A 22364-nucleotide genomic window follows, 5' to 3' on the forward strand; every position below is an offset into this window, starting at 1 on the left:
TTCCCCGTCCCTTCATTAGAACTACTTATAGGTTTTTGTGATAACAGAAGAAGAAGAGCCCGACAATGAAAAGCCATGGATATACATTTCCCACCTCCCAAAGTTCTCTAGGCACAGTATTCCTAAAAAGAGAACAATGAGCAATCACAGGTGAGATAAATTCATGAAGAAGAAATGCAATGAAAGCACTATTTTTCAAGTTGATCTCACCCCTTCCAATTCTAGCCATAGAGCCGAAGTATTACTGAAAATATCATAAATTGCTGGCGAAGATTGATAATTAATTACGTTATGGTGAAATACGGGGTAGCAAAGGTGTGGCATTATTTTGCAATTGTGCGACATACGTCAAATAGTTTAAATTTTGCTAAGCACTTTGATGTGAATATACAGAGACGGTTGGTTGTCGCCCAAACGGACCAGTACAATGCTGCTATTCTTATGGGCCAATGAGTACAAACCTGCATAGCTAACAAGTTCTCCTATTGTGTCCTTTGTTCGCACCCATACCCAGAAATCCGTATGACGGGTTGACGTGAAAATAGCTGCAAATTATCATTTCTTGACTTTGTGGAGTTATTTTACACTATGTAAACACACATAGAAAAAACTATTTATTTCTAACAACGGCCTTTGGTTCATAAGGCTCCTCGAGGTAAGCAATCTCCTCATCAGTCAACTTGAATAAGGCAGATTGGAGAGCATCGTCAACCCTTGCTTCGGAATTCAAACCGATGATAGGGAATGCACCTTTACTCAACACCCAAGCAGACGAAATAACGGCCATGCTAACGCCATGCTTCTTGGATATCTCCTCTACTCTATTGATGATCTTCTTCTCCGCTTCTGTTAAAGAGCTTAAACCCAAAATCGCTTGGACTGGATCAGTCGTAGTATTTCTCCCTTGGGAGGATTGCAGACCAAGAGGGCGGGCTAAAATGCCTCTGGCAATTGGGGAGTAGGGGATTATTCCAACTTTTCCAAGGACGTTATCATTACAAAATGGAATCATCTCACGCTCCTCTTCACGGTAAAGTAGATTGTAATAGTTTTGCATGGAGATGAACTTGAACCAGCCGTTCTTATCAGCAATGAATTGCAATTGAGCAAATTCAACAGCTTTCATAGCAGAGGCACCAATATATCTTGCGTGACCAGCTAAGATAACGTCATTCAAGGACCTCATAATCTCAGACTTTGGAGTAGTTTCATCAAGCCTATGGATCTGCAAAACATCTATATGGGTGCCCAATCTCTTAACAGATGCATCAACAGCATCGAAAATGTGCTTTCTAGACAAACCCTTCGAGTTTGCGTACTCATAAGCTGGATAGTTGTTTTCCAGCCCAAACTTGAATCCAGGAGTGGTAGAGTCACTTGGGAAGTAGAGCTTGCTCAAAATAACAACCTTCTCTCTTGGGATACTGTATTTCTTGAGGAATTTTCCTAACAAAATCTCAGACTTTCCATTTGAGTAGTTGTTGGAAGTGTCAAATGTTCTAATTCCAACATCATAACACTTTTTCAAGATTCCGAAGATCTTCTCTTCATCGTCTATGACCCAGTCTGCCCAAGATTTATCTCCATATGACATGCATCCTACGATAATGGGGGACACCCATAAACCAGATGCACCTAATTTCTTGTATTCAATAACACCCGCCATTGTAGACAATATTCTGGGAAATTAAAATAGAAAAACCGTAAAATTCTTACCCTTTTTATACAATTCCAGGCCATGCTACTCTTAAATGAATTACATGAAATGGCCCAAATGGCCCAATAATACTTCAACTGCAATTGGTTTGTGATCTGCGATCAATGTTTACTACTTCCTTCAGTCGACACGGGCTTTCCTTATTTGGCAACGCCGAGTTCAATAATGAGTCAGTTAACGAAGTACAGTATAACAAAGTATACTAAGCCATCTTTCAATGACTCGGTGATAGGAGGTATTGGACGGCGCTGGGTTTTAACAAGGTTAGGGTCGTCTGTACATGCCAATACAGAGGATCTTTGAAATAGTTAGCTATTCGTTTCATTCGTTCCACGCATATACCTTTGCATCTTACAAAAGGCTCTACGTGAGACAACTTGGAGATGCCCCTAGAATCAGATTCGACAAGTACGTTTACACCTGACGTATAGATAGCACCTTGTAACTGCTGGGGAAGACATCGCTGATATTCCAACACTGTCAATAGGGTAAGGATATAATTTCGGTGCTTATACAAAACATTGTTATACAAAAAGAATTCCTTAATACTACAAATGTTTGTGATATAGTCTCTGTTGATACACAATTGAAATACCCTCTACATATTGGTTGCAATCGCTTTAGGCTCGTAAGGCTCCTCAAGATAAGCAATTTCCTCATCGGTCAACTTGAATAAAGCAGACTTGATGGCATCATCAATTCTCTCTTCCGAGTTTAAACCAATAATTGGAATAGCTCCTTTACTTAAGACCCAGGCTGATGATATAACGGCCATATTAACCCCATGCTTCTTGGATAATACTTCCACTCTGTTAATGATCTCCTCGTCAGCCTTGGAAATATCATTTAACTTCAATCTTGCTTGCGGAGGATCATTCGAAGCATTTCTACCCTGAGAGGAGCCTTGGCCAACAGGACGTGCTAAAATTCCTCTGGCAATTGGCGAGTATGGAATGATACCAACTTTTCCAAAGTCATTCTCTTTACAGAATGGAATCATTTCACGTTCTTCTTCTCGGTAAAGCAAATTATAATAATTTTGCATACTGATGAACTTGAACCAGCCATTCTTATCAGCAATGAATTGCAATTGAGCGAACTCAACAGCTTTCATAGCAGAAGCTCCAATATATCTTGTGTGGCCAGCCAAAACAACATCATTCAAAGACTTCATGATTTCTGCCTTGGGAGTGCTTCTATCCAATCTATGGATTTGCAAAACATCAATGTAGGTACCCAATCTCTTCACCGAGGCTTCAACAGCATCAAAAATATGCTTTCTGGACAACCCCTTTGAATTGGAGTACTCATAAGCTGGAAATTTGGCTTCCAGTCCAAACCCAAACCCCTGAATGGAAGGATCTGTAGCGAAGAACAACTTGGTTAAAATGACCACTTTATCTCTTGGAATGTTGTATTTTTTGAGGAATTTTCCTAACAAAATCTCAGACTTTCCATTAGAGTAGACATCTGCGGTATCGAATGTTCTAATACCATTATCATAGCATTTCTTCAAGATACCAAACACCTTATCTTCGTCTTCAATGGCCCATTCTATACAGGCTTTGTCTCCATAAGACATACATCCTACGATAATGGGGGACACCCATAATCCAGACTCACCTAATTTCCTGTATTCGATTACACCTGACATCTCAACAAATTTATTTGATTACACATTTGGATTCGCAATGGAGTGTCTCAATTGAGATATTGCACCTCTTTTATAGTATTTCGAGAATGATTGTGGTATTTGTCATAGAGTATATCCCCAAATCTCGGAAATATCCCGATTAGGCACAACGCCGAATTTTTCACTATTTAGCATTGATAATGATAACCAGTTATGTTTTATTGCTATCTAGGTTTAATATTCTAAGCCGTTGTCAAAGAATTCCTTGACGGCAGTTGACAATCTAGAACCAGCCTCGTGCAACTCGTCGTCAGTATCCAAACAAGCATAACTTAACCTCAAAAAATTGGAGCTTCCCTCACTGAAATCTTCATCAATGGCCATTTTATGTCCAAGAACAACGGCGACACCATGTTGAAGAAGTTTGTAGTTTAGTAAATTGATCTTCTGAATATTGTCCGTACCCTGAGGAAAATTGACCAATAAAGAAGCAAACATTCCAGCATCACAGCTGACTACCTTGATATAGCCTAATTTGTACGCTTCCAGATTTACAATGCTGCTAATAAGGACATTTCTTCTATGAGTATATGCCAATCTCATCTTAAGTATCCACTCCAACCATCCGTCAATTCCCCCATATTTCTGGTCAATGATATTCAAGAGCAACAATTGAGCAGGACCCGAAGGGGCTCTGGTGACAATTGACGAGTATTTCTTAATGACATCAATAATCTTGCGATGTCCAACAACAAAGCCCAATCTCAAGCCAGGTGCAAATACTTTGGAGAAAGTTTCAACTCTTACTACTCTTCCTTCTGTATCAAATTTTAAGTATGATGGCACCAAGTGATTTTGAAGGTAGTCGTCAATGCTGACGTCGTGTTTCTTGAGGGACTCCACATCAGGCACAGCGAATGGTGGTAAAGTTAAATAACCATAAGGATCATCCTCAATGATTATAAAATTGTGAAGAGAAGCCAAGTTATAGATCTTCTGTCTTGTTTCAGGCGATTGAGTTAATCCAGTAGGGTTCTGGCATGTAGGAATGGTATAGAAAGCCTTAGGCTTGTTGCCTTTGAGTTCCGGTTTTAATTCATCCCAATTCTCTAACAAATGGCTCAAATATTCAACATCAATATCGGCGGAGATACCGTCATCCTCCTCTTTCTGAAATTTGATCTTAACAGGTACTGGAATACCTCCTACATTTCTGACGTTGTTACCGAAAGGAGAGAAGGTAAACTCCTCAAAAAGTACCACATCACCAGGATCAATAAGAGCGTCTGCAACCTTATTCAATCCTTCTCCAGCACCATTCGAAGCAGTGACCTCCCAATCATCGTATGCTGGCGAGTGAATTCTTTGAACAAAGTTAGTTAAGAATTTGTGAAATGCAGGGAGTCCTACGATGTTTCCATATTGAAGAGCTTCTCCTGTTCCCAAAAGCTCCGAGTCTTCTGGGTATCTTTCGATGACAACGGGCTTCTGGCTTCTCTCTTCATTCTTGAAGAGGGTGTCTTGGAATGGATAATCATCTACCTCAACGGTTATCTTCTTCACTGGGAAATACTGAGCATTTGGACGACCAAAACTAAGTGCCAATGGTTTAGGGTGAGGCTTGAAGTTCTTGGGTGCTCCGTCGGTGATACTGGCAGCGAAATGCTTGAAGGTACGATTTGCTGCTCTTCGAGAGATAAGAGCATCAATAGACGGAATGGGTGCGACAGGCACTGGTAATGAAGTGGCAGTAGACGAAGGAGCCATTGTAAGATAAGAAGGATAAAAGACAGAACAAACTTAAGGGTGAATAGATATCGCCGAGAACTAACTAAAAATAGCGATTCTCTTAATTATGCTTCAGATCGAGATTCAGTTGATCTATAGAATTCTATATAAAGGGATAATACCAACCTTAAATACCACATATCGGTGTTTCTATGTATTTGTAAGCCAATCCAATATCAGTTGCAGCCATAACTGTGGTGGGTGCGATTGCCAATCGTGGAGTTCATATTTATCGCAAGCACAAGGACAATTGTGAGGAGAGTCAAGGAGCGAGCAATAGGGGATAACATGCCTCAGAAGAGAAAGGGAAGGAGGAGAAAAAGAAGAGTAAAAGGACGAGCTGTGGAAGGAGACAAAGGGATTACAACTAGATAGACAAGAACCAAGAACGACTGCGATAGAGTCTGGAGAATAGAGACTTCGAGCCGTCCCAAAATGTGAAATTTAGGCATTTCGGTTATCTAATCTAATAGTATAAAGATATCTACTTATCTATCATATATTTGTATGTGTGTACTATCCAACTGTATGAAATGTACATATCCTGTATCTTTCCACAGGAGGATCTCCCATAAGAGAAGAACAAAGAATATCAGTAGAGAAGAACAATAAGATACTCAAAGATCCCACCTAAGTGTCATACGAGTAATTTATATAATCACTATTGTTCACTATTGTACGGGAAAGAAATGTGGGAAACCTCACCATCCACAGGTGTATCAACAATACTATTCAATGAACCAGGAATAAAGATGTTACCTCTTAAAGGAAAGAAGGAACGTGCAGAAGGTCGCAATTGCTATCTTTATAATCTACGATATCTACCTCTTTCCCTATTTATATTACAGTTCTTTATGTTTGTACTACTGATTACAACCACAAACTACTACCACAGCTACTACTACAACAATGATTAATTACCACTACAACATTGCGATTTGCTGCTATTAGGAACTAATAGTATGACTTATTACTACTAATACAACTGAGTACCAGTGGTGAAAATTACTGCCAGTGGCTACTTGTGTAAAATGATCCACGTCTTTATCAAATAATCTATAAAGAAGAGTCTCACCCAAGAAGGGAATATTCCCACGAAATTATTAGGCTTCCTAATAACTCTTTCCGGTAAACCACTGTAAGCCATTTCCTGACTTTGGTGTAGTGGTTACCACTACAGTTACCCTCTACACTTATATAGGTACCTTTTCTACTCAAGAATCATTATTCTTGTTCTGAAATGGGATCTACTATCAAGTACACCAGGATTTCAATAACTCATAAGTACTCTATAATCTGCTACAATCTGTGAAATACAATTCACATTTACTCACAAGACTTCTATTTTCTTTTCTGCTGTTGTATTCAGCAGGTCATACATATTGGTCTGACTATTCTACGGCACTTAATATCAACTATATACGTCCTTTCGTTTCCATAAAAAATGAAAGCATTGTACTTGTCAGATGCAAACACCCTACCACTGTCATAACCCTCACTAAAACCACTGTCGTCATCTGTCATAATCCTCACTAAAACTACCTACCCTCTGTAACCCCCCTCGCTTACTGTTCCCGCTTCGACCCTTGACATATTGTCACGTGAATATCGACATATTTCTGAGGTTCGGATGTTTCCCATTACCAATTCATTTCTCGAGCCGCCCAATGATCATCTCATTCTTATCTATGGTATTAGAGAAGTAGTTAACGAAGTATAAAGTATAAGAAAAGGTAGGTAGAAAGATCATTTCAGAATGTCAATCGATGGCTTTTTCAAGGTCAGCGAAGAGTACGCCGCAAATCCGACCTCAAACCCCTATGGACCGAACCCTGCTGACTACTTATCGAATGTCTCCAACTTTCAGATCATCGAAAGTACCCTAAGAGAAGGAGAACAGTTTGCCAATGCGTTTTTCTCGACTGAGACGAAAATCGCGATAGCGAAGGCTCTAGACGAATTTGGAGTTGATTACATCGAGTTGACATCTCCCGTGGCACTGGAACAGTCACGGAAGGACTGCGAGGCAATCTGTAAACTCGGATTGAAATCCAAGATTCTTACTCATATCAGATGCCATATGGATGACGCCCGAGTAGCCGTTGAAACAGGCGTAGATGGAGTGGATGTGGTCATCGGAACGTCCCAATTCTTGCGGGACTATTCCCACGGAAAGGACATGATGTATATAACACAAAGTGCAATTGAAGTGATTGAATACGTGAAGTCAAAAGGAATAGAGATCCGATTTTCATCAGAGGACTCGTTCAGATCCGACTTGGTGGACCTTCTTAATATTTACCGTACTGTGGACAAAATTGGGGTCAATAGAGTGGGTATAGCTGACACTGTTGGATGTGCCAATCCGAGACAAGTGTACGAGTTGGTGAATACGTTGAAGAGTGTAGTTAGTTGTGATATAGAATGTCATTTCCATAACGATACTGGATGTGCCATTGCCAACGCATACACAGCTTTGGAAGCAGGTGCCAGACTAATTGATGTTTCTGTGTTAGGCATAGGAGAAAGAAACGGAATAACACCTTTAGGAGGTTTAATGGCAAGAATGATAGCTGCTGACAGAGATTACGTTCTTTCCAAGTACAAATTGCATAAGTTGAGAGATCTTGAAACGCTTGTGGCAGAGTCTGTTCGCGTTAATATTCCATTCAACAACCCTATCACTGGCTTTTGTGCTTTTACCCACAAAGCAGGTGTTCATGCCAAGTCTATATTGGCAGACCCTTCTACATACGAGATATTGAGTCCTTCTGATTTCGGGTTGACCAGATACATCCACTTTGCCAATAGGTTAACTGGTTGGAATGCTATAAAGTCCCGTGTAGATCAATTGAATTTACAGTTGTCTGATCAACAGTGCCAAGAAGTGACTGCGAAAATTAAGAAATTAGGAGATGTTAGGCGGTTGAACATAGACGACGTGGATTCCATTATAAAGGATTTCCATGCATACGTTACTACTCCTGTTGTACGACCAATAGCAAACGGCCATGCTCCAAGGATTCCTCGTAATCTCCTGAGACTTGATAATGGATCCAGTTCTAGAAGCAGTTCCAAGGGCAGCTCCCATTCCAAAAGCAAATTACGCTAGAGACTTTTACAAGAGAAATCTACAAGATAAAGCTCAGAAGTAAGACTGAGACTAATGTTGAAGGTAATTCTAAAAGTCACATAGAAAAGAAGCCCAACTAATGGTCTAACCCGAGGTTAAACGAAGTTATACGGGGTTAAACGAAAATTGGGAACCTAAGTTAAACTGAAAAATCCCCGAAGTTACCAACTTCATTCATGTCCATACATAAGCGGTTTACCTATTGAATTTTTCTATTAGTTCTCCTATTTTCATTAATAAGTTAAACATATTTACATATATAAAGTTTTCCGTGGCCAGCAGCCATGGAAGTCACAGCATACCATACAATTTATAATGAAAACGTCTCGTAGATGAGGGGTCGCTTAACCCCTCTCATTAATTAACCAGAAGTGTTCATATTAATGGGTTTGGAGTCACTACAGCTCTGTGTAGGAAGATTTGTACCATTTTGTATTATTGGATACCTCTGTATAGGGTTACAGCCCGTATGACTTTAACGATGAAAAGCCGGCTCAAAGCATAGGAATGGATTCATACCGAGGCATTTGACGATCTTGTGGCCAAGTCGTACCTGATATTATTAGTCAAGAGAGCCATGGAAAGGAGTCCAAATATGATGCTCATGCTGATACAGATCTTGAATGAGCGGAAGTTGGCACCGGATTGGATGGAGGCACCGGTACGCTTATCCTTAATGTAGATGACGAGGGCTGTGACGAAGTTGATGGCAGCGATGAGCGAGAAGACGAGCTCGATAGTAGTATACATGGTGAGATGCGCTGTGATGGTGGATCTTCGAGATGGGCTAATAGTTGTTCTGAGCTGATGCTGTGCAAGGGGAATGGCTTTGGCGATGGTTTCTGGGGCTTATGGGATGAGTAGGATGGGGACTTTCTGGACCGGTTTATGCGGACTATGGTGTAGTCATTGGTTGGCTTAACGTAGGAGTCAGTGATAACACGGAGAGGCTGGGTTTGGCCATATAGGACGAGCGCAGGCGATGGTGTTGATGGAAATGGACAGACGACTCGCAACTAGAGGGACTGGTTACATGTACTAGCCAGACGCAAGCAAGAACGAAAGAAAGAAGAAGGAAGAAGATGAGATTCCTTTTAAGTATTACTACCCACTACCAAACGGAGTATGTCAGAATCTGGGACTTGCTGAGAAAAGAAACGACAAAAGATCTGTAATATTCCAGTAGAACGGGAAACAAGAATACCAGAATACCACAATACCAGAAGACCGAAAGACCGAAAACACTACAAAACTGTAATAACCAAAAAGAATAATGATAAGAAAAAACAAAAAAAATCACACAACGTTCTCCTCTCAGTAATTAATTCCGAATACAAACTACTAACTTACTCACTTAAGCTTAACACTTACTACTTCCTACAGTCTACTACGTTTACTACTACATCTGCTGCTGCTGCCCCACTAAAAAATTGAGGACCTAAAACTGCTCCCAGGCAAACTCTAATGAGATGGCGTTCCATGGGACATCGCTAAGTCACTTTTTCTATGGGGAGCAGTATATGCAATATATGGTATATATGCAAAATATCATATTTATTATTGTCATTTAATAAAACTTAATACAAATTATTATGAATAATAAATTATGCTTGTTATTATGGCTGTTATTATGCTTGTGTTATTAGTATTATTATTATTAGGCTTGTGCTATTATGCCTGTTATGATTATCATTATTATTATTACTATATCTTCAGTATTACTCCTGTTCCTACCATTATGCCACGAAGTATACAGAATTCCATTACCCATGTCTCTTCTGTTTTCTATAGGGACTTTTGCATGATTGCCGTATTTGAACAGAAACCCATTGTTTGGGTTCTAACCGTACAGAAAATAACGACTAGTTCATGCATATGGCCGTGGTCGCACAGTTAAACTAGTAGAATTTCGATTGTTTCGGCAGTGCTGAGGTGAGATATTGAGGGTCGCTGGGGGTCACTGACAGCAACGGTTGCGACCCACGTTGCTAGCCAGAAACGGGCGTGGGCTCAACTGTGGTCGTCGTCTACGACGGCAATCGCACCCGTGTGTGGCTGGTGGAGATTTATCGGTGAAGATAGCGACTCCCAGTCTCCAGAGCTCACAGAGGACACTAGTTCATGTCGTATTTTCCTAATCCTGTGCTTCCGGGATTTTGGAGCATCATTTTTTTCTTGTTTTCTGCTTATACGGCATGTGGACTTAAGCGTCTCGTGACGGTTAAGGGGCCCGTGCCGCACAATGCGGGTTCTCAACCAAGCGAGCCTGCGGGGCAAAGAAGCTTATTCTCATTCTGTCGCATATTGTGTCGTAGAAAAATGGAGAATGAAATGCGACAAGGTACTGCAGAGAACTGTGAATATTTCTTCATCTCATCTAAAATATTATGTGAGGAAAGATGAAGTATGAGATGAAGAATGGTTATCTTTGAAGAAAGAGATTGAAACTTCATACACAACAACTTGTAAAAAGATGGCACCAAGAAACGAGAAGCCGAAGAACAGAAGAAGAAAAAAGAGAAGAACGGAGGACTTTTCGTCCGATTCTGACTCGTCAACCGACTCGGAACAGGAACAAACACAAATTGAACAAGAGGACAAGGAAGACGTCCCGGAAACTAATAACATAAACATAGAGGAGATAGACATCGAGTCCGACACAGAACAAAATGGAAAGGCTCTTGCTCCAGAACCATTATCTATTGAACAACACAAACAATTAAACAAGATAAAATTGACCACCACTCCATTAAATAATTTGACTAATGTTCCAAAGACGATAGCAAATTCCGAACAAATCCAGCAAACTTTGCGCAAAGACAGACTGGAGTTGTATACCGACTACTTAAAGTTAATGGCGGGGGAGTTCAGTAATGATTTAGACGAATTAAGAAAGAAGCCGGATTTTACAGACAAGTCCTTGGTCACTTTGGCTAAGGCATTACAGTCAGGAAGCAACATGTTTGACCCAGAAACTTTGCATGCCATTTTGCATAAATAAAGCATGGCCATTAAAGTTAGAGGCCTTATTGTTTAGTACTACAACTGCGTCTCTCACTGCTGTATAAATAGAAACATTTCATCCCATTTCGAAAAGAGAAGATAAATACATTTGCATTATTATTATCATTATTATAATTATTATTAGTGCTATTGCTACTACCTATTGCTATTGCTATTATGGAGAAACATAGTTGTGAGCTAGTGAGCACAAAGTTAAAGCTTTTCTGGAACTTTTCACCTATCAAATTATCTAATAAGCCTTTACCGATATCTGAAGTAATAGCTTTTAACAACGAAATAGGATGCTCGGCGTATTATCCTAACCCTTTTTGATTGTTTCATTGTAAAATTTTAATAAAAGATGCTGCCAGAGACTACGACTTATCCCTCCACCAGCATTAAACTCGTCACAGTCCCTATACCTGGCTGCAAAATCTCTTCTTCACTTTTCTTATAGTCCATACAAGGTCGTCCCTTCATCAAGTTATGTAAACGGTAAACCTGCATACACTATATATGCAACCTCTCAAAACTTTAAGATAAGAGAGTAAGTATGGAACAACTATAGCCTCCTTTTGCAGTATATAAAAATAGTTGAAATAAGACCTTAACCTTTCGAGCCAAATAATAATCATGTAAGCAATTTCTGAGTTCTATTACTATTATAAATAGTATATGTAAAATTTGATTTCATGGGGTATTGCCTGCGCCGTATTTTCAGACCTCCTTGGCTTTTCTTAGTCTTCTAACCTCGTTATAGTTGACGCCTCGTTAGTTGCCCTGTAAAGCCAAGGTGCAGATTGCATGTACTCGGGACACGTGAAGAAGGATGATATCTAGCGATGTGACAAAACTACGACGAGTGCTAAGGAGCCTCAGATTTGGTATACCCCTAATGACAAAATCTCTAAGCACGTTTTGCTTCTTTTGAAAGGAGGTTTATCACTTGCCTATGTTTTGCACCTTTTACGTTAGTCACTGAATCGCTGAATTGGTGCCAATCATCTACAACTCAACTCTCCAAGCTTTTTGCACTTTCTTAACGCTCTCTTCGTAAGACTAATTTTTTTTCTGTTACGTCATCGGTGTATAAGTAAAGGCGACACCACCTCTCTTAGCTAGAATACTAAGAAAGCTCATGCAAAACCACCAATTTCTATGTCTTCGATTAGAAGCCCATACCGATTCGGGCCACCATCCACAGCCCACATCTCCCCCTTTGTAAATCGCATTCCAACCCCCTGCTACCAATTCCAACTGCAACCGCCTCCTATTTCCTCAATCCCAATCCCTCGTCTTATACAACCACCACCTTAACCTAACTTAACATACTAATATATACAATCACGTGACCAGACCGTGGGTGCCGATCTCCCAAAAACATACCTTCCCCTTAATCGCTCATCTCTCGCAAATCCGGATCCGTCCTGCTAAATTACCTATGCGCATAATAGAATATTCCTCACATCAATTATTATATATAGAACCCACACTATGAATATTATTTATAGTCTCTACCAAATAGTGTATATGGTAATTATTGTATATGTACATTGTACATTACAGAGAAGTATAATTAAAGGGTGATACCATCGATCTGGATATTATTCAACAGGTGGTTTATCAGGACAGTGTGCAATCTACGCGAGCATCAGGTAACTACGGGAAAAAACAGAGTCGTGCCAGTAGAAATTTAAGTACGCAGCGGCTTCCCACCATAGCAACTCCTGGACCATCTCCAGTATTGAGCTCTAAAAGTCATTCACTCGAGCCATCATCTGTCACTATGACACAACCACCAAAAGTGGCACTGGAAGAACAAGCTGCACCGGCAAGTGAACCAACTGCCAACCAACAAGCCCCTCTGGTTGAAGAACCAGCCCCAGAATTGCAACTGGAACCATCTCCTTCTCTGAGACAACTAAATAATGACACCTCAGCTTCTGAAGCTTCTCCATTACTAGCAACAGGCAGCTCCAGAGACTCATACACATACGGAGACCTTGAGCTGAGAAACCATGAAGAAGACAACAATCCAAATAGCGATGTATTCTCCAAATTCAGTAATATCGATACGGAACGTTTGAAGAAGTACAAAAGACCATTCTGGTGGTTCTGTGCTTTAGGTATAGTGGCGATTATCATCTTCCAGCTTTCATTTTTGCCAAGAACATCCCTCAGTAGAGACCTCAGAAGATGGTATGGTCTCCACCTCACTCGTTCAGATGTAAAGCGCCATTTCTTGCTCTTCTCTGGCATCGGGAAGTCTCATGATAGTCTAACCACGGAAGAGTCCATCAACACTTGGTTAGCTAACTTCACAGTCATAAACAATAAGAGTTCTGCCAATCTAGTATCCGATGACAACATCGAACTCGTGTCCTTTGTGGAGAACACATTCAGAAAATTCGGGTTTAAGACAGAAACATTCCGCTACAACGTGCCATCATTGAAGAAACCAATTACTCTGTCCGTTCAGTTAATAGATACACAGAATAATGGTGTCATATACAATGCGAACTTAAATGAACCAAGGTTTAAAACCCCAGCATTCTACGCGTTTGGAGCAAACGCAACTGCTTATGGAGAATACATATTTGTGAACGAGGGAACACCAGATGACTTCCAGCTATTGGAGAGCAATCACATACCGGTGAAGGATAAAATAGTCATAGTGAAATCGTCATTGAACGAGAATATCACGGTTGCCGAGAAGATCTTGATAGCAGAGAAATACGGGGCTATTGGGTTCATCAATTTCTACAAGTTGGAGCTGAGCAACAACAATGAGAATGAGGGGCAATTGAACTTGGCTATCTCGCGTGACAATGCGGGAGTTGGCCAACTAGATGACTGGCAACAGCCTTCCATACCTGCAATTCCAATCAGTATCAAAGCTATAAAGCCCATCCTAGGAACTTTATCAAAAAATACCAATTCTGATGTATTCGCAGAGTGGGAGTTCCATCCAACGTCAAGCGGTAAGACGATCAAGCTCAAAATGTCTACAGAGTTTGTTCAAGAAGCAAAATCTCGTATGTTGACAAATATTGTTGGGACGATAAAAGGTAAAATGACAGATGGAGATATCGTGATCGGCGCCAAAAGAGATTCATTAACATCATCCAATCCTGCTAGTAGCCATGCCGTGTTATTTGAAATCATGAGAAACTATCAAAGGTTAGTGAATATAGGATGGAAACCATTAAGAACAATAAAGTTTGTTTCATGGGATGGAAGTGATTCTGGATTGTTAGGATCTCAATTATTAACCAACGATACACTGGCTATCCACTCCAAACATTCCATTATTAGTTACATTAATATAGATGGCGATGCTGTCACTGGTTCAAAGTTTAAAGTTGATTCGAATCCATTATTTAACCATCTTTTAAGAAAAACTGCCAAGTACATCCCGATTCCAAAAGGCGCAGCTCCATACAAGACGTTGTCGGAAGCGTATGATGCAGACTCTGTTCACACCTTGGACAAATTGTTGGCAGATGATAAGCTTGAATACGAAAGTACCATCGAAGAAAGCTACTCCTATGATAATGAGGATGGTGATGATGACGATGATGATGACGATGACGACGACGATGATGACGATGATAGCTACACTACATTGCATAAATACTGGGCAAAACAGGATAATAACACAATCAATGGGATTTTGGGACAGCAGATAGCTGATTCAGATGGAGTGATTTTCCAAAGTCATTTGAGCACACCTGTTATAAACATCAAATTTGAAAATGATGCCAAACGTGACTCCTCGGTATATGTTCCAAATTCAAACTACTATTCGTATGATTGGCTTATTAAGCGCCAAATTGATGACGACCTTCTCTTACATGGCCTGTTGATACGATTCATAGGCTTATTGGCCATTTCATTGAGTGAGCATGAAGTTGTAGAGGTGAAGACAAAGTACTACTACCGTGACATTAGTCAATTTTTCAACTTCTTCTTGACTGAAAACGAATCCAAATTGTCAGAGTGGGAGTCAAAGAAGGTGTCTTCGTATTCCATTGCTAAATCTTATATCTTACAAGACATAATGAAAGCACCCAGAAATGATTCAACAGTCCGGTTCGGAGAATTGATCAACCAATTTCAAGAGTTACTTGGTGAGCTGATTGAACAATCTGTCATTTTCGACAAGTGGAACAAACGAGTTCAGGAAGGTTTGATTGAGGATTATCCATGGTTCAGATATTACAAAAAGCTTGCTCATTTTGCCCAGTTCAAGGTGTCCAACCACAAGTTGCTTCACTTAGAGAAAGACCTCAGTTTGAATGCAAAGGATTACCAATATCTCACCGGAGGAACGATAGAGAGCTATTATTTCAACCATATCATCTATGGTGTTCCTAAATTTTCTGTAAATGCAACTAAAGAAGAACTTAACAACAGGTACAAATTTAGTACCTTCACCAATCTCCATGAGACAGTCAAACAAGGTGATTTCGAACTAACCGTCAAATGGTTAGTAGTTACTTATGATAAATTACGAAACTTCGACTACAAAATGACTTAGGGTTTACTACATTATTATTATTATTATTATTATTATTATTATTACTATTTTTACTATATTATATTATTTCATCACATTAGCACAACCTTACTTTCTATTAAATTATATTTCACAGGGTCCATTTACCGCATTTCTAAAATGCCTATAGTTTAATACATCGAACTTCATTTCGCTAAAAAGGGTAAAACTACGATTATATAATCACCACAGTTGGTATAATTGTTACCAGTCATAACTATATTCTTCAAGTAATAACTTTTTTTCTTTAACAGTTAACACTTTTCTTCCAACCGTGTGTTCGTCAATATGGAATTGGTCAGTGTAAGTGAAGATCTGTCGGGATTACAGATTGCTTGGCTCTTGGGCACAATTGGATCTAAATTGAACACCAAGAAGTCCATTAAGCAGGATATACTCGAGGTATCCATACCACAGGTTTGTGAGGAGTTGATTTCGGTAAGTACAAGGAAGAATATAAGGTATACATCAAATATTTTGTATGGAATCGCATTACTCTACAACTCGAAGATCAACTATTTCCTCAATGAAGTTTCTTTCATCAAAGCACAGTTAAATAGGGACTTGTTGCTGTTGGCTGCAAATAACGGGAGGTATAACAATGCAAACTTGAACAGCCAAATTGTTAGCAAAGTAGGGCAAATCTTTTTGGAAAATGACCCAGAGTTCAATATTGTAGCAGATTTGGTCCCACAAATCGATTTCTTGGAAGAGATGGAAAATAGCATCAATAGTCACAAACGTAGAAAGTTAGATATCATGTTTTTGGATAATACCAACTTCCCCACTGATAATAGTACAGTTTTCATCCACGGGATTTCCAATGTCACATCGACAACTACAAAGTTGTTTGATACAGCTACTCATGATGATGTGGTCAATGAGTTCTTGGACCAGAGTTTTGCTATTGGCAATGAAACTACTGCTAGCTCTCATATCCCTCATGAGGAACTTGGCATTGAGTTTGATTTTGATTTTGATGGTCCAGACTTAGAAGGGAATAAACATAGTAACCAACTTATTGATTTTGAAATAGAGGGATTAAGAGATGATATTGTTGAGAATACAGAAGAGGCTGTTATCTATGACAATATAAGCAACGATACCAATTTTAAATTGTCAGGTATATCGAACCCCAAGGAGCCTTTAAAGCATCACATCTTGGGAGAATCTTCCACCTCCCAGAAAAGAAAAAGAGAATACCAATTCCTCTTAGTGGATCTTCAAGAGAAGTTGACAATTTCGGAGGATGAGTTGCGAGCTGAGGAAATAAGATACGATAATACAATATCCAGACGCATACTGGACCATATCACTTCCAACACTGAACTAAGACTTATAGAGATATTAGATGGCTTATATATTCGCCTGTCTCCATTTAGCAACCTCGTGAAAAATTTGGTACATCCGACGTTATATAATTGGAATGACCAGGCTGAAAGCATTACTCAAAACCTCACCCTGATTCATTCTATGATTCGAGAACTCAATGTTTCGAGAAGAGTTAATAAATTAAATGATCCTGAGTTTGAAGTGGGAAGAGACATCATTCCTGCCGATTTTGATATATTCAGGGCAGAAGATCCAACCGAAATCAATTTTAGTGGGGAAGAACCTGATGATCGCACTTTAGTTTCGAATGATGTCTTCAATCTTTCCTTTGGAAGTTTGGAATCCTATGATGGGAAAAGTGGACCTTCAACCAAAGGGAATCAACGGAGTGCAGACAGTTCGGAGGAAGATGACAAGACACATTTCAACAAATTGGTTAGGTTCTTTGACCTTATTACAACCCGATCGGAAGCCATTGGTGTAAAGTACGTGTCGAATGCACTTTCTTTGGAAGATTTCGAAGAAAATACTGAAATGGGTGTTTCCAGCTCATCTAGGGAGTATTATAGTATCAGATTTTCTCAATTGATTCCAAACATCTCAGCCTCTGACCAAATGCCAATAAGCAAAAATTTGGCAGCTAATTCTTTTCATAGCGTCCTTTCTTTGGCAACCCGCAATATTATAGCAATAATTGCCGATCCTCCAACTGATAATGAGATCACTCCAGCTCATTCTATTCAGATAATTTCAAAGATGCAATGATGGGATAGAGGTTTGGCCAAACTTCCAAGTGTTGATTTCATTGACTATTGCTAATAGTTATTGTCAATGCTCTTACAATTATAATTGAAGGGAACTTCATTGCTAATTAAATAGAAGGACCAAGAAAATACCCTTCATTGATCATGCTAATATTCTGTTTTATTCCTATTAATAAGGGTCCATTTACGGTACTGTATATATATTGCATTTGCAGCATTCCCCATTTTCACAGTCTGCACCGGTCTGACCTTGCCTAGCTAGATAAAATACTTCAGACTTAGAGGGAGAATAAGCAATGGAACACAAGATAGCGGAGCCACTTAATGTTTTAACAGCTAAAAGCATATCATTCTGGTCACGACATGGGACGTGATAATATTATGTGGGAAAGAGGCGGTCCGCGTTCCCTTCAGGGAATATATAAACCTAAAATGGGCCTTGAATGTGCTCGCTTTAGCTACATATATAAAAAATCCAACAATGAAAGAGCAGTCCATAGGGATAGATCTTGGTTCATACTATTCTCGAATCTCCTATTTTTCAGATGGAGTAATAGAGATCATTCCAAATGAAGATGGTGAAGAGTTTATTCGGTCCTGTGTTGCCTTCACCGATGATGGCATAGATGTAGGAAAAATGGCTGTTCATAAAGACGCAGAAGATCTCAATAATACGGCGTTTGGAATATTCAAATTGCTTGGTAGATCATTTAATGATCCAATGGTCCAGTCCGCAAGAAGAGAATTGCCATGTAATATTGTGAATGGCGGTGGTAAACCATGTATCCGAGTTAAACTCAGAAAACAACAAAAACTATTCAGCCCAGAAGAGATTATTTCAATGATAATAAGGAAATTAATGGATAGTGCTGAGAAATATTTCGGTGGATCAGTGGACAATGCTGTTATAACTGTGCCTCAGTACTTTAATGATTTGCAGAAAAGCGCAATAAGGTATGCTGGAGAACTTGCTGGTATCCATGTTTTGGATATCATTGAAGGTGCAACTGCGTCTTCTTTAGCGTATGGCTATATGTCACATTTGGAGAGCAATGCAACAGCACCATTAGAAAGAGGAAATTATCATGTTACGATATTGGTTCTTGAGCTAAATTACTATACATTTAGTACCTCATTGATACATTTCAAAGGAATTGAATTTGAGCTCAGTTATTTACAAGGGCATTCCCTAGGATGTGAAGACATCGATATTCTTATAGTGAAGTACTTGGCATCAGTGTTCAAAAAGCAACATAGTATTGACGTCACTGTAAACTCAAGTTCTTTAAGAAGGCTAAAATCCATGTGCAATCAGCTTAAGGTGAAGTTAGAGGCAAATCTGGTAGCATGGTGCAAAATTGAGTCCTTTCATGAAGGAATTGATTTCTATTTCTCACTTTCAAGAGACCAATACTTGAAATTGTTAGAAGGTTTCTCTCTGAAAATGTTAGAAACGATCAATTTAGTTGTAAATTCGGAAAGTACGTCCAATCAAGAAGTTAAAGAGGTAGTCGTTATCTGGGGAACAACACCGATTCCAGGTATTACAGGTTTAATCAGCGATCATTTACAGGGTAAGAAAGTCATTTCTAAAAATAGTCAGCCTTTCGCTTTCTCATATGGTGCTGCACTTCAGGCTAATACGATTCAAAGATTAGGAGATAATTTGCCAGGTATAAGTGCAAATATGCAAGTACCGAGTCAAAGCATATGGGAGAATCACGGCCGTCCAATGCAGAGTTTGCACAACTCTTATTTATGGGGGGCTGAGGAATCCCATCACTTTGACTCGGAGCACGTCAGATTACTGCAGCCAGAACCCGACTTTCCCATGTCGACATACGATTCGAATACCCAAAGGTACGAAGAACAAAGATTTTTGTGGAATGTTCATGACTTAAGTGTGATAGAGAAGGAAAGGAACCCTGATTCTTAATTAAGAACCAACGTCACCGTTTTTTGCAGTTACGGGTATATCATTTCCTTCTATCTCCTGCATCGATATTTCTTCCTCTTTGGGGCTCAGAACGCCTCGATTAATCTCGTAAAATATCGAAGAATGGAACATCTTATCTATCGAAGTATACGGTGGACGTCACTGAAAGGGAAGAGTCATAAGTATATAACGCTAGACACACCATCTAAGAGTACATCATGGTGAATTGTGACTTCCAATTATGAAGCGGAACTCAGATGTTTTATTGTTGCGGCATGGGTGTCGTTTGCCCGTGAATGCCTCCTTATCAAATACCATGTGGCATATGAATGTGAACGTACGAAGACACGAACAAACTACGCATGTTGCTTAGTAGATTGCGTATTGGAGATTTTTACCGCTGAATCCAACTATACCTACAAGCATGCTCAGAAACAAAGTGAGAAAGTATATTAAGCTATCAAAGATTAATTTAACAGACTTCGGTCCGTTTTTACCTAAATATTATTACATAATCAAAAACATAGTTGCACAGCTAACAAAAACAGGACAAGACGTGAAAATTATAGTTTACAATTCGATATTCTCTAGCTACCCTTCATCATCAACTTTTCGTTGCTACTTCCATGGGCTCAGAATACCTTGCTGGAAAACGCTGAAAAACTCGGTCTTGCTCGGTTTAAAATTTGCCTAAAAAAGGGGTTAGGACAAACAGTATGCACGTAATTTTTCACCAGCCTAGGAGAAAGTTAGAAGTTTACTTAGGAGCAGCAAGCTCTTCGTCTTCGTCATGCTTGGCAAATTCCTCCTCGGCAGCAAGACCTTCCTCTTCTTCTGGGTCAACCTCCTCGTCGTATTCTTGGTGCAAGGATAAAGTTGGCTTGACGGCAGCAGCATCCAAGGTCCAGGTAGCTAAAGCGTTCTCAGCATCAATGATGATTTGCTTAGAAGCCTCGTAACCATCGTAAGCAGGTCTGGTCTCACCAGGAGTAACAGCAGAGTCGTCCAATAACTCCAATAATGCCTTACCGTAACCGGCGATTAAAGCGTATTTCTCGGCCAATTCTCTGGTAGCATCGAATTGGTAGTTGTAGGCAGCCTTCAATTGCTCTCTGGTGATATTGGACAATTGAGCCTCGGCAACCAAAGACTCGGCTTCAGCTCTGACCAATTCTTGCTCCAAAACTGGAATCTTTGGAGATTGTGGGTCCTTGTACTTCAAGTGAGCGATTTCGTCGGTAATCTTTTGCTTTCTGTCTCTGGATGGTTGTACAGAAGCCTCAATATTTCTAATGGTCTTCAAGGTGATTCTGTATTGGTCGTACTTGTCGACGTATTGGTCTTCTAACTCACCAATTTCGTAGAGCAAGACTCCCAACTTGTCGGTGACGTCGGAAACGTCATCATCGTTACCTTCACCCCAAGCACTCAATTGCTTAGCAACTTCACGACGTTCCTTGGCGGTCAATTCGATAGCTCTCATGACGTTCTTCTCCATCTTGATGTATTGGGTCAATTTTCTCGACAATTCCGGGCCAGTGGCTCCGGCCACTGACTTTCTAATGGAAGAACCGATACTGGCCTTTCCAAAGAATTTTCCAGACTTGGTGCTGGATGGTGGGGGTGGTGGGGACTGCAATTGGGCTGCAGTTGGGGCCTTCTGCGATCTCAAAGAGTAGGTTCTGTGCATTTTGGCGGGCAATTGGTTAAAAAACTCGTAGTTAATGTGGCTTCCACACCAATGGATTCAGCAACAATGACGGGATTTGCCAAACTATTTATACACCACTGGGGGTTCGTCGGAAGGGGATGGAGGAAATGTGAAATTCATCCCAAAAGGGAACATCGACCATGTCTGGGACCGTGCGGCTTTGTGCAGGCGGTAAGGGTTGGACAAAGTTGCTTGCGCTTTTACTGTTTCATGACCAGCCGTGTGGAAGCGATGAGATGGCGGACGAGAGTGGGGTCGGGTGGGTAAAAATGGTGTGAGACATGGTGGGAAACGTGGTTGGTTGATATTGCTCGGGCAAGAAATGGCGTTCGTTGGTGGAGGGCTAGCTATGGTGGTTCTGATGGCATTGGTGGAGTGCGTTCTTGCTGGGACGATGTGCCTCCCCTAATCTCGAGGACAGGAAAAATTTAAAGAGGAGGCCTAACTATGCACACACCGTCCGGAGCAACTGCGATCGTACCGATGAATGTCAAATATCGACAGAGGTATGATTTGCCCAATCGGGCTTTTCTGTGGAGCATGGATGCCGAAGGCTGGTGGGCGGCGGAAGGAACAGGAGTGAGAGAGAGGAGGCAGGTTGGATGTGTATCACGTGATTGCGAAATTCTTGGGGGATTATGGAAGCAGGTGAATGTTGATGACGTCATACAATGGACAAAATGCAGGATAATCCCGAGATTGTGCAGGAAATATACTAAGGACTGAACAGTGATGTCGTCATAGCATTCACCGAGACAGTCTAGGAAGGCTAATTATTGGCGTATGGGT

The 22364-nt window shown here is 40.2% G+C and overlaps 10 protein-coding genes across 10 annotated transcripts; 5 read left to right on the forward strand and 5 right to left on the reverse strand. All coding sequences in view use genetic code 12, as the record gives it.

The window, feature by feature from the left end:
• Window positions 1–274: 274 nt before the first annotated feature.
• RJT20DRAFT_65133 (aldo/keto reductase) lies at window positions 275–1991 on the reverse strand. The gene has a single exon (XM_064921105.1). The coding sequence runs from the start codon at window positions 1664–1666 to the stop codon at window positions 611–613; it is 1056 nt and encodes a 351-aa protein (XP_064772090.1). The 5' UTR covers window positions 1667–1991; the 3' UTR covers window positions 275–610.
• On the reverse strand, window positions 1883–3477 carry RJT20DRAFT_65128 (aldo/keto reductase). Its single transcript, XM_064921104.1, has one exon. It carries the CDS (start codon window positions 3369–3371, stop codon window positions 2316–2318), a length of 1056 nt encoding a protein of 351 aa, XP_064772091.1. The 5' UTR covers window positions 3372–3477; the 3' UTR covers window positions 1883–2315.
• On the reverse strand, window positions 3478–5472 carry RJT20DRAFT_65127 (aromatic amino acid aminotransferase II). The gene has a single exon (XM_064921103.1). It carries the CDS (start codon window positions 5115–5117, stop codon window positions 3585–3587), a length of 1533 nt encoding a protein of 510 aa, XP_064772092.1. The 5' UTR covers window positions 5118–5472; the 3' UTR covers window positions 3478–3584.
• Window positions 5473–6505: 1033 nt separating this feature from the next.
• Window positions 6506–8517, forward strand: LYS21 (homocitrate synthase). The gene has a single exon (XM_064921106.1). The coding sequence runs from the start codon at window positions 6895–6897 to the stop codon at window positions 8248–8250; it is 1356 nt and encodes a 451-aa protein (XP_064772093.1). The 5' UTR covers window positions 6506–6894; the 3' UTR covers window positions 8251–8517.
• Window positions 8518–8632: 115 nt separating this feature from the next.
• Window positions 8633–9021, reverse strand: RJT20DRAFT_137482 (uncharacterized protein; the record flags this gene model as incomplete). The annotated part of the gene is made up of 2 exons (XM_064918570.1): window positions 8633–8719; window positions 8791–9021. The coding sequence occupies 2 exons, from the start codon at window positions 9019–9021 to the stop codon at window positions 8633–8635; spliced, it is 318 nt and encodes a 105-aa protein (XP_064772094.1).
• A 1435-nt stretch (window positions 9022–10456) lies between these two features.
• Window positions 10457–11512, forward strand: RJT20DRAFT_65121 (uncharacterized protein). The gene has a single exon (XM_064921102.1). The coding sequence runs from the start codon at window positions 10745–10747 to the stop codon at window positions 11270–11272; it is 528 nt and encodes a 175-aa protein (XP_064772095.1). The 5' UTR covers window positions 10457–10744; the 3' UTR covers window positions 11273–11512.
• Window positions 11513–12727: 1215 nt separating this feature from the next.
• On the forward strand, window positions 12728–15823 carry RJT20DRAFT_131492 (uncharacterized protein). Its single transcript, XM_064918015.1, has one exon. The coding sequence runs from the start codon at window positions 13061–13063 to the stop codon at window positions 15812–15814; it is 2754 nt and encodes a 917-aa protein (XP_064772096.1). The 5' UTR covers window positions 12728–13060; the 3' UTR covers window positions 15815–15823.
• Window positions 15824–15967: 144 nt separating this feature from the next.
• On the forward strand, window positions 15968–18169 carry RJT20DRAFT_65146 (uncharacterized protein). Its single transcript, XM_064921107.1, has one exon. The coding sequence runs from the start codon at window positions 16121–16123 to the stop codon at window positions 17927–17929; it is 1809 nt and encodes a 602-aa protein (XP_064772097.1). The 5' UTR covers window positions 15968–16120; the 3' UTR covers window positions 17930–18169.
• On the forward strand, window positions 18170–20076 carry RJT20DRAFT_65147 (Hsp70 protein-domain-containing protein). Its single transcript, XM_064921108.1, has one exon. The coding sequence runs from the start codon at window positions 18410–18412 to the stop codon at window positions 19862–19864; it is 1455 nt and encodes a 484-aa protein (XP_064772098.1). The 5' UTR covers window positions 18170–18409; the 3' UTR covers window positions 19865–20076.
• A 514-nt stretch (window positions 20077–20590) lies between these two features.
• Window positions 20591–21788, reverse strand: PIL1 (lipid-binding protein). The gene has a single exon (XM_064921109.1). The coding sequence runs from the start codon at window positions 21552–21554 to the stop codon at window positions 20622–20624; it is 933 nt and encodes a 310-aa protein (XP_064772099.1). The 5' UTR covers window positions 21555–21788; the 3' UTR covers window positions 20591–20621.
• Between the last annotated feature and the right edge of the window lie 576 nt (window positions 21789–22364).

The sequence above is a fragment of the Scheffersomyces xylosifermentans genome (genome assembly GCF_036884685.1).
Source record: "Scheffersomyces xylosifermentans strain CBS 12540 chromosome Unknown RJT20scaffold_8, whole genome shotgun sequence".
Taxonomy (NCBI): Eukaryota; Fungi; Ascomycota; class Pichiomycetes; order Serinales; family Debaryomycetaceae; genus Scheffersomyces; species Scheffersomyces xylosifermentans.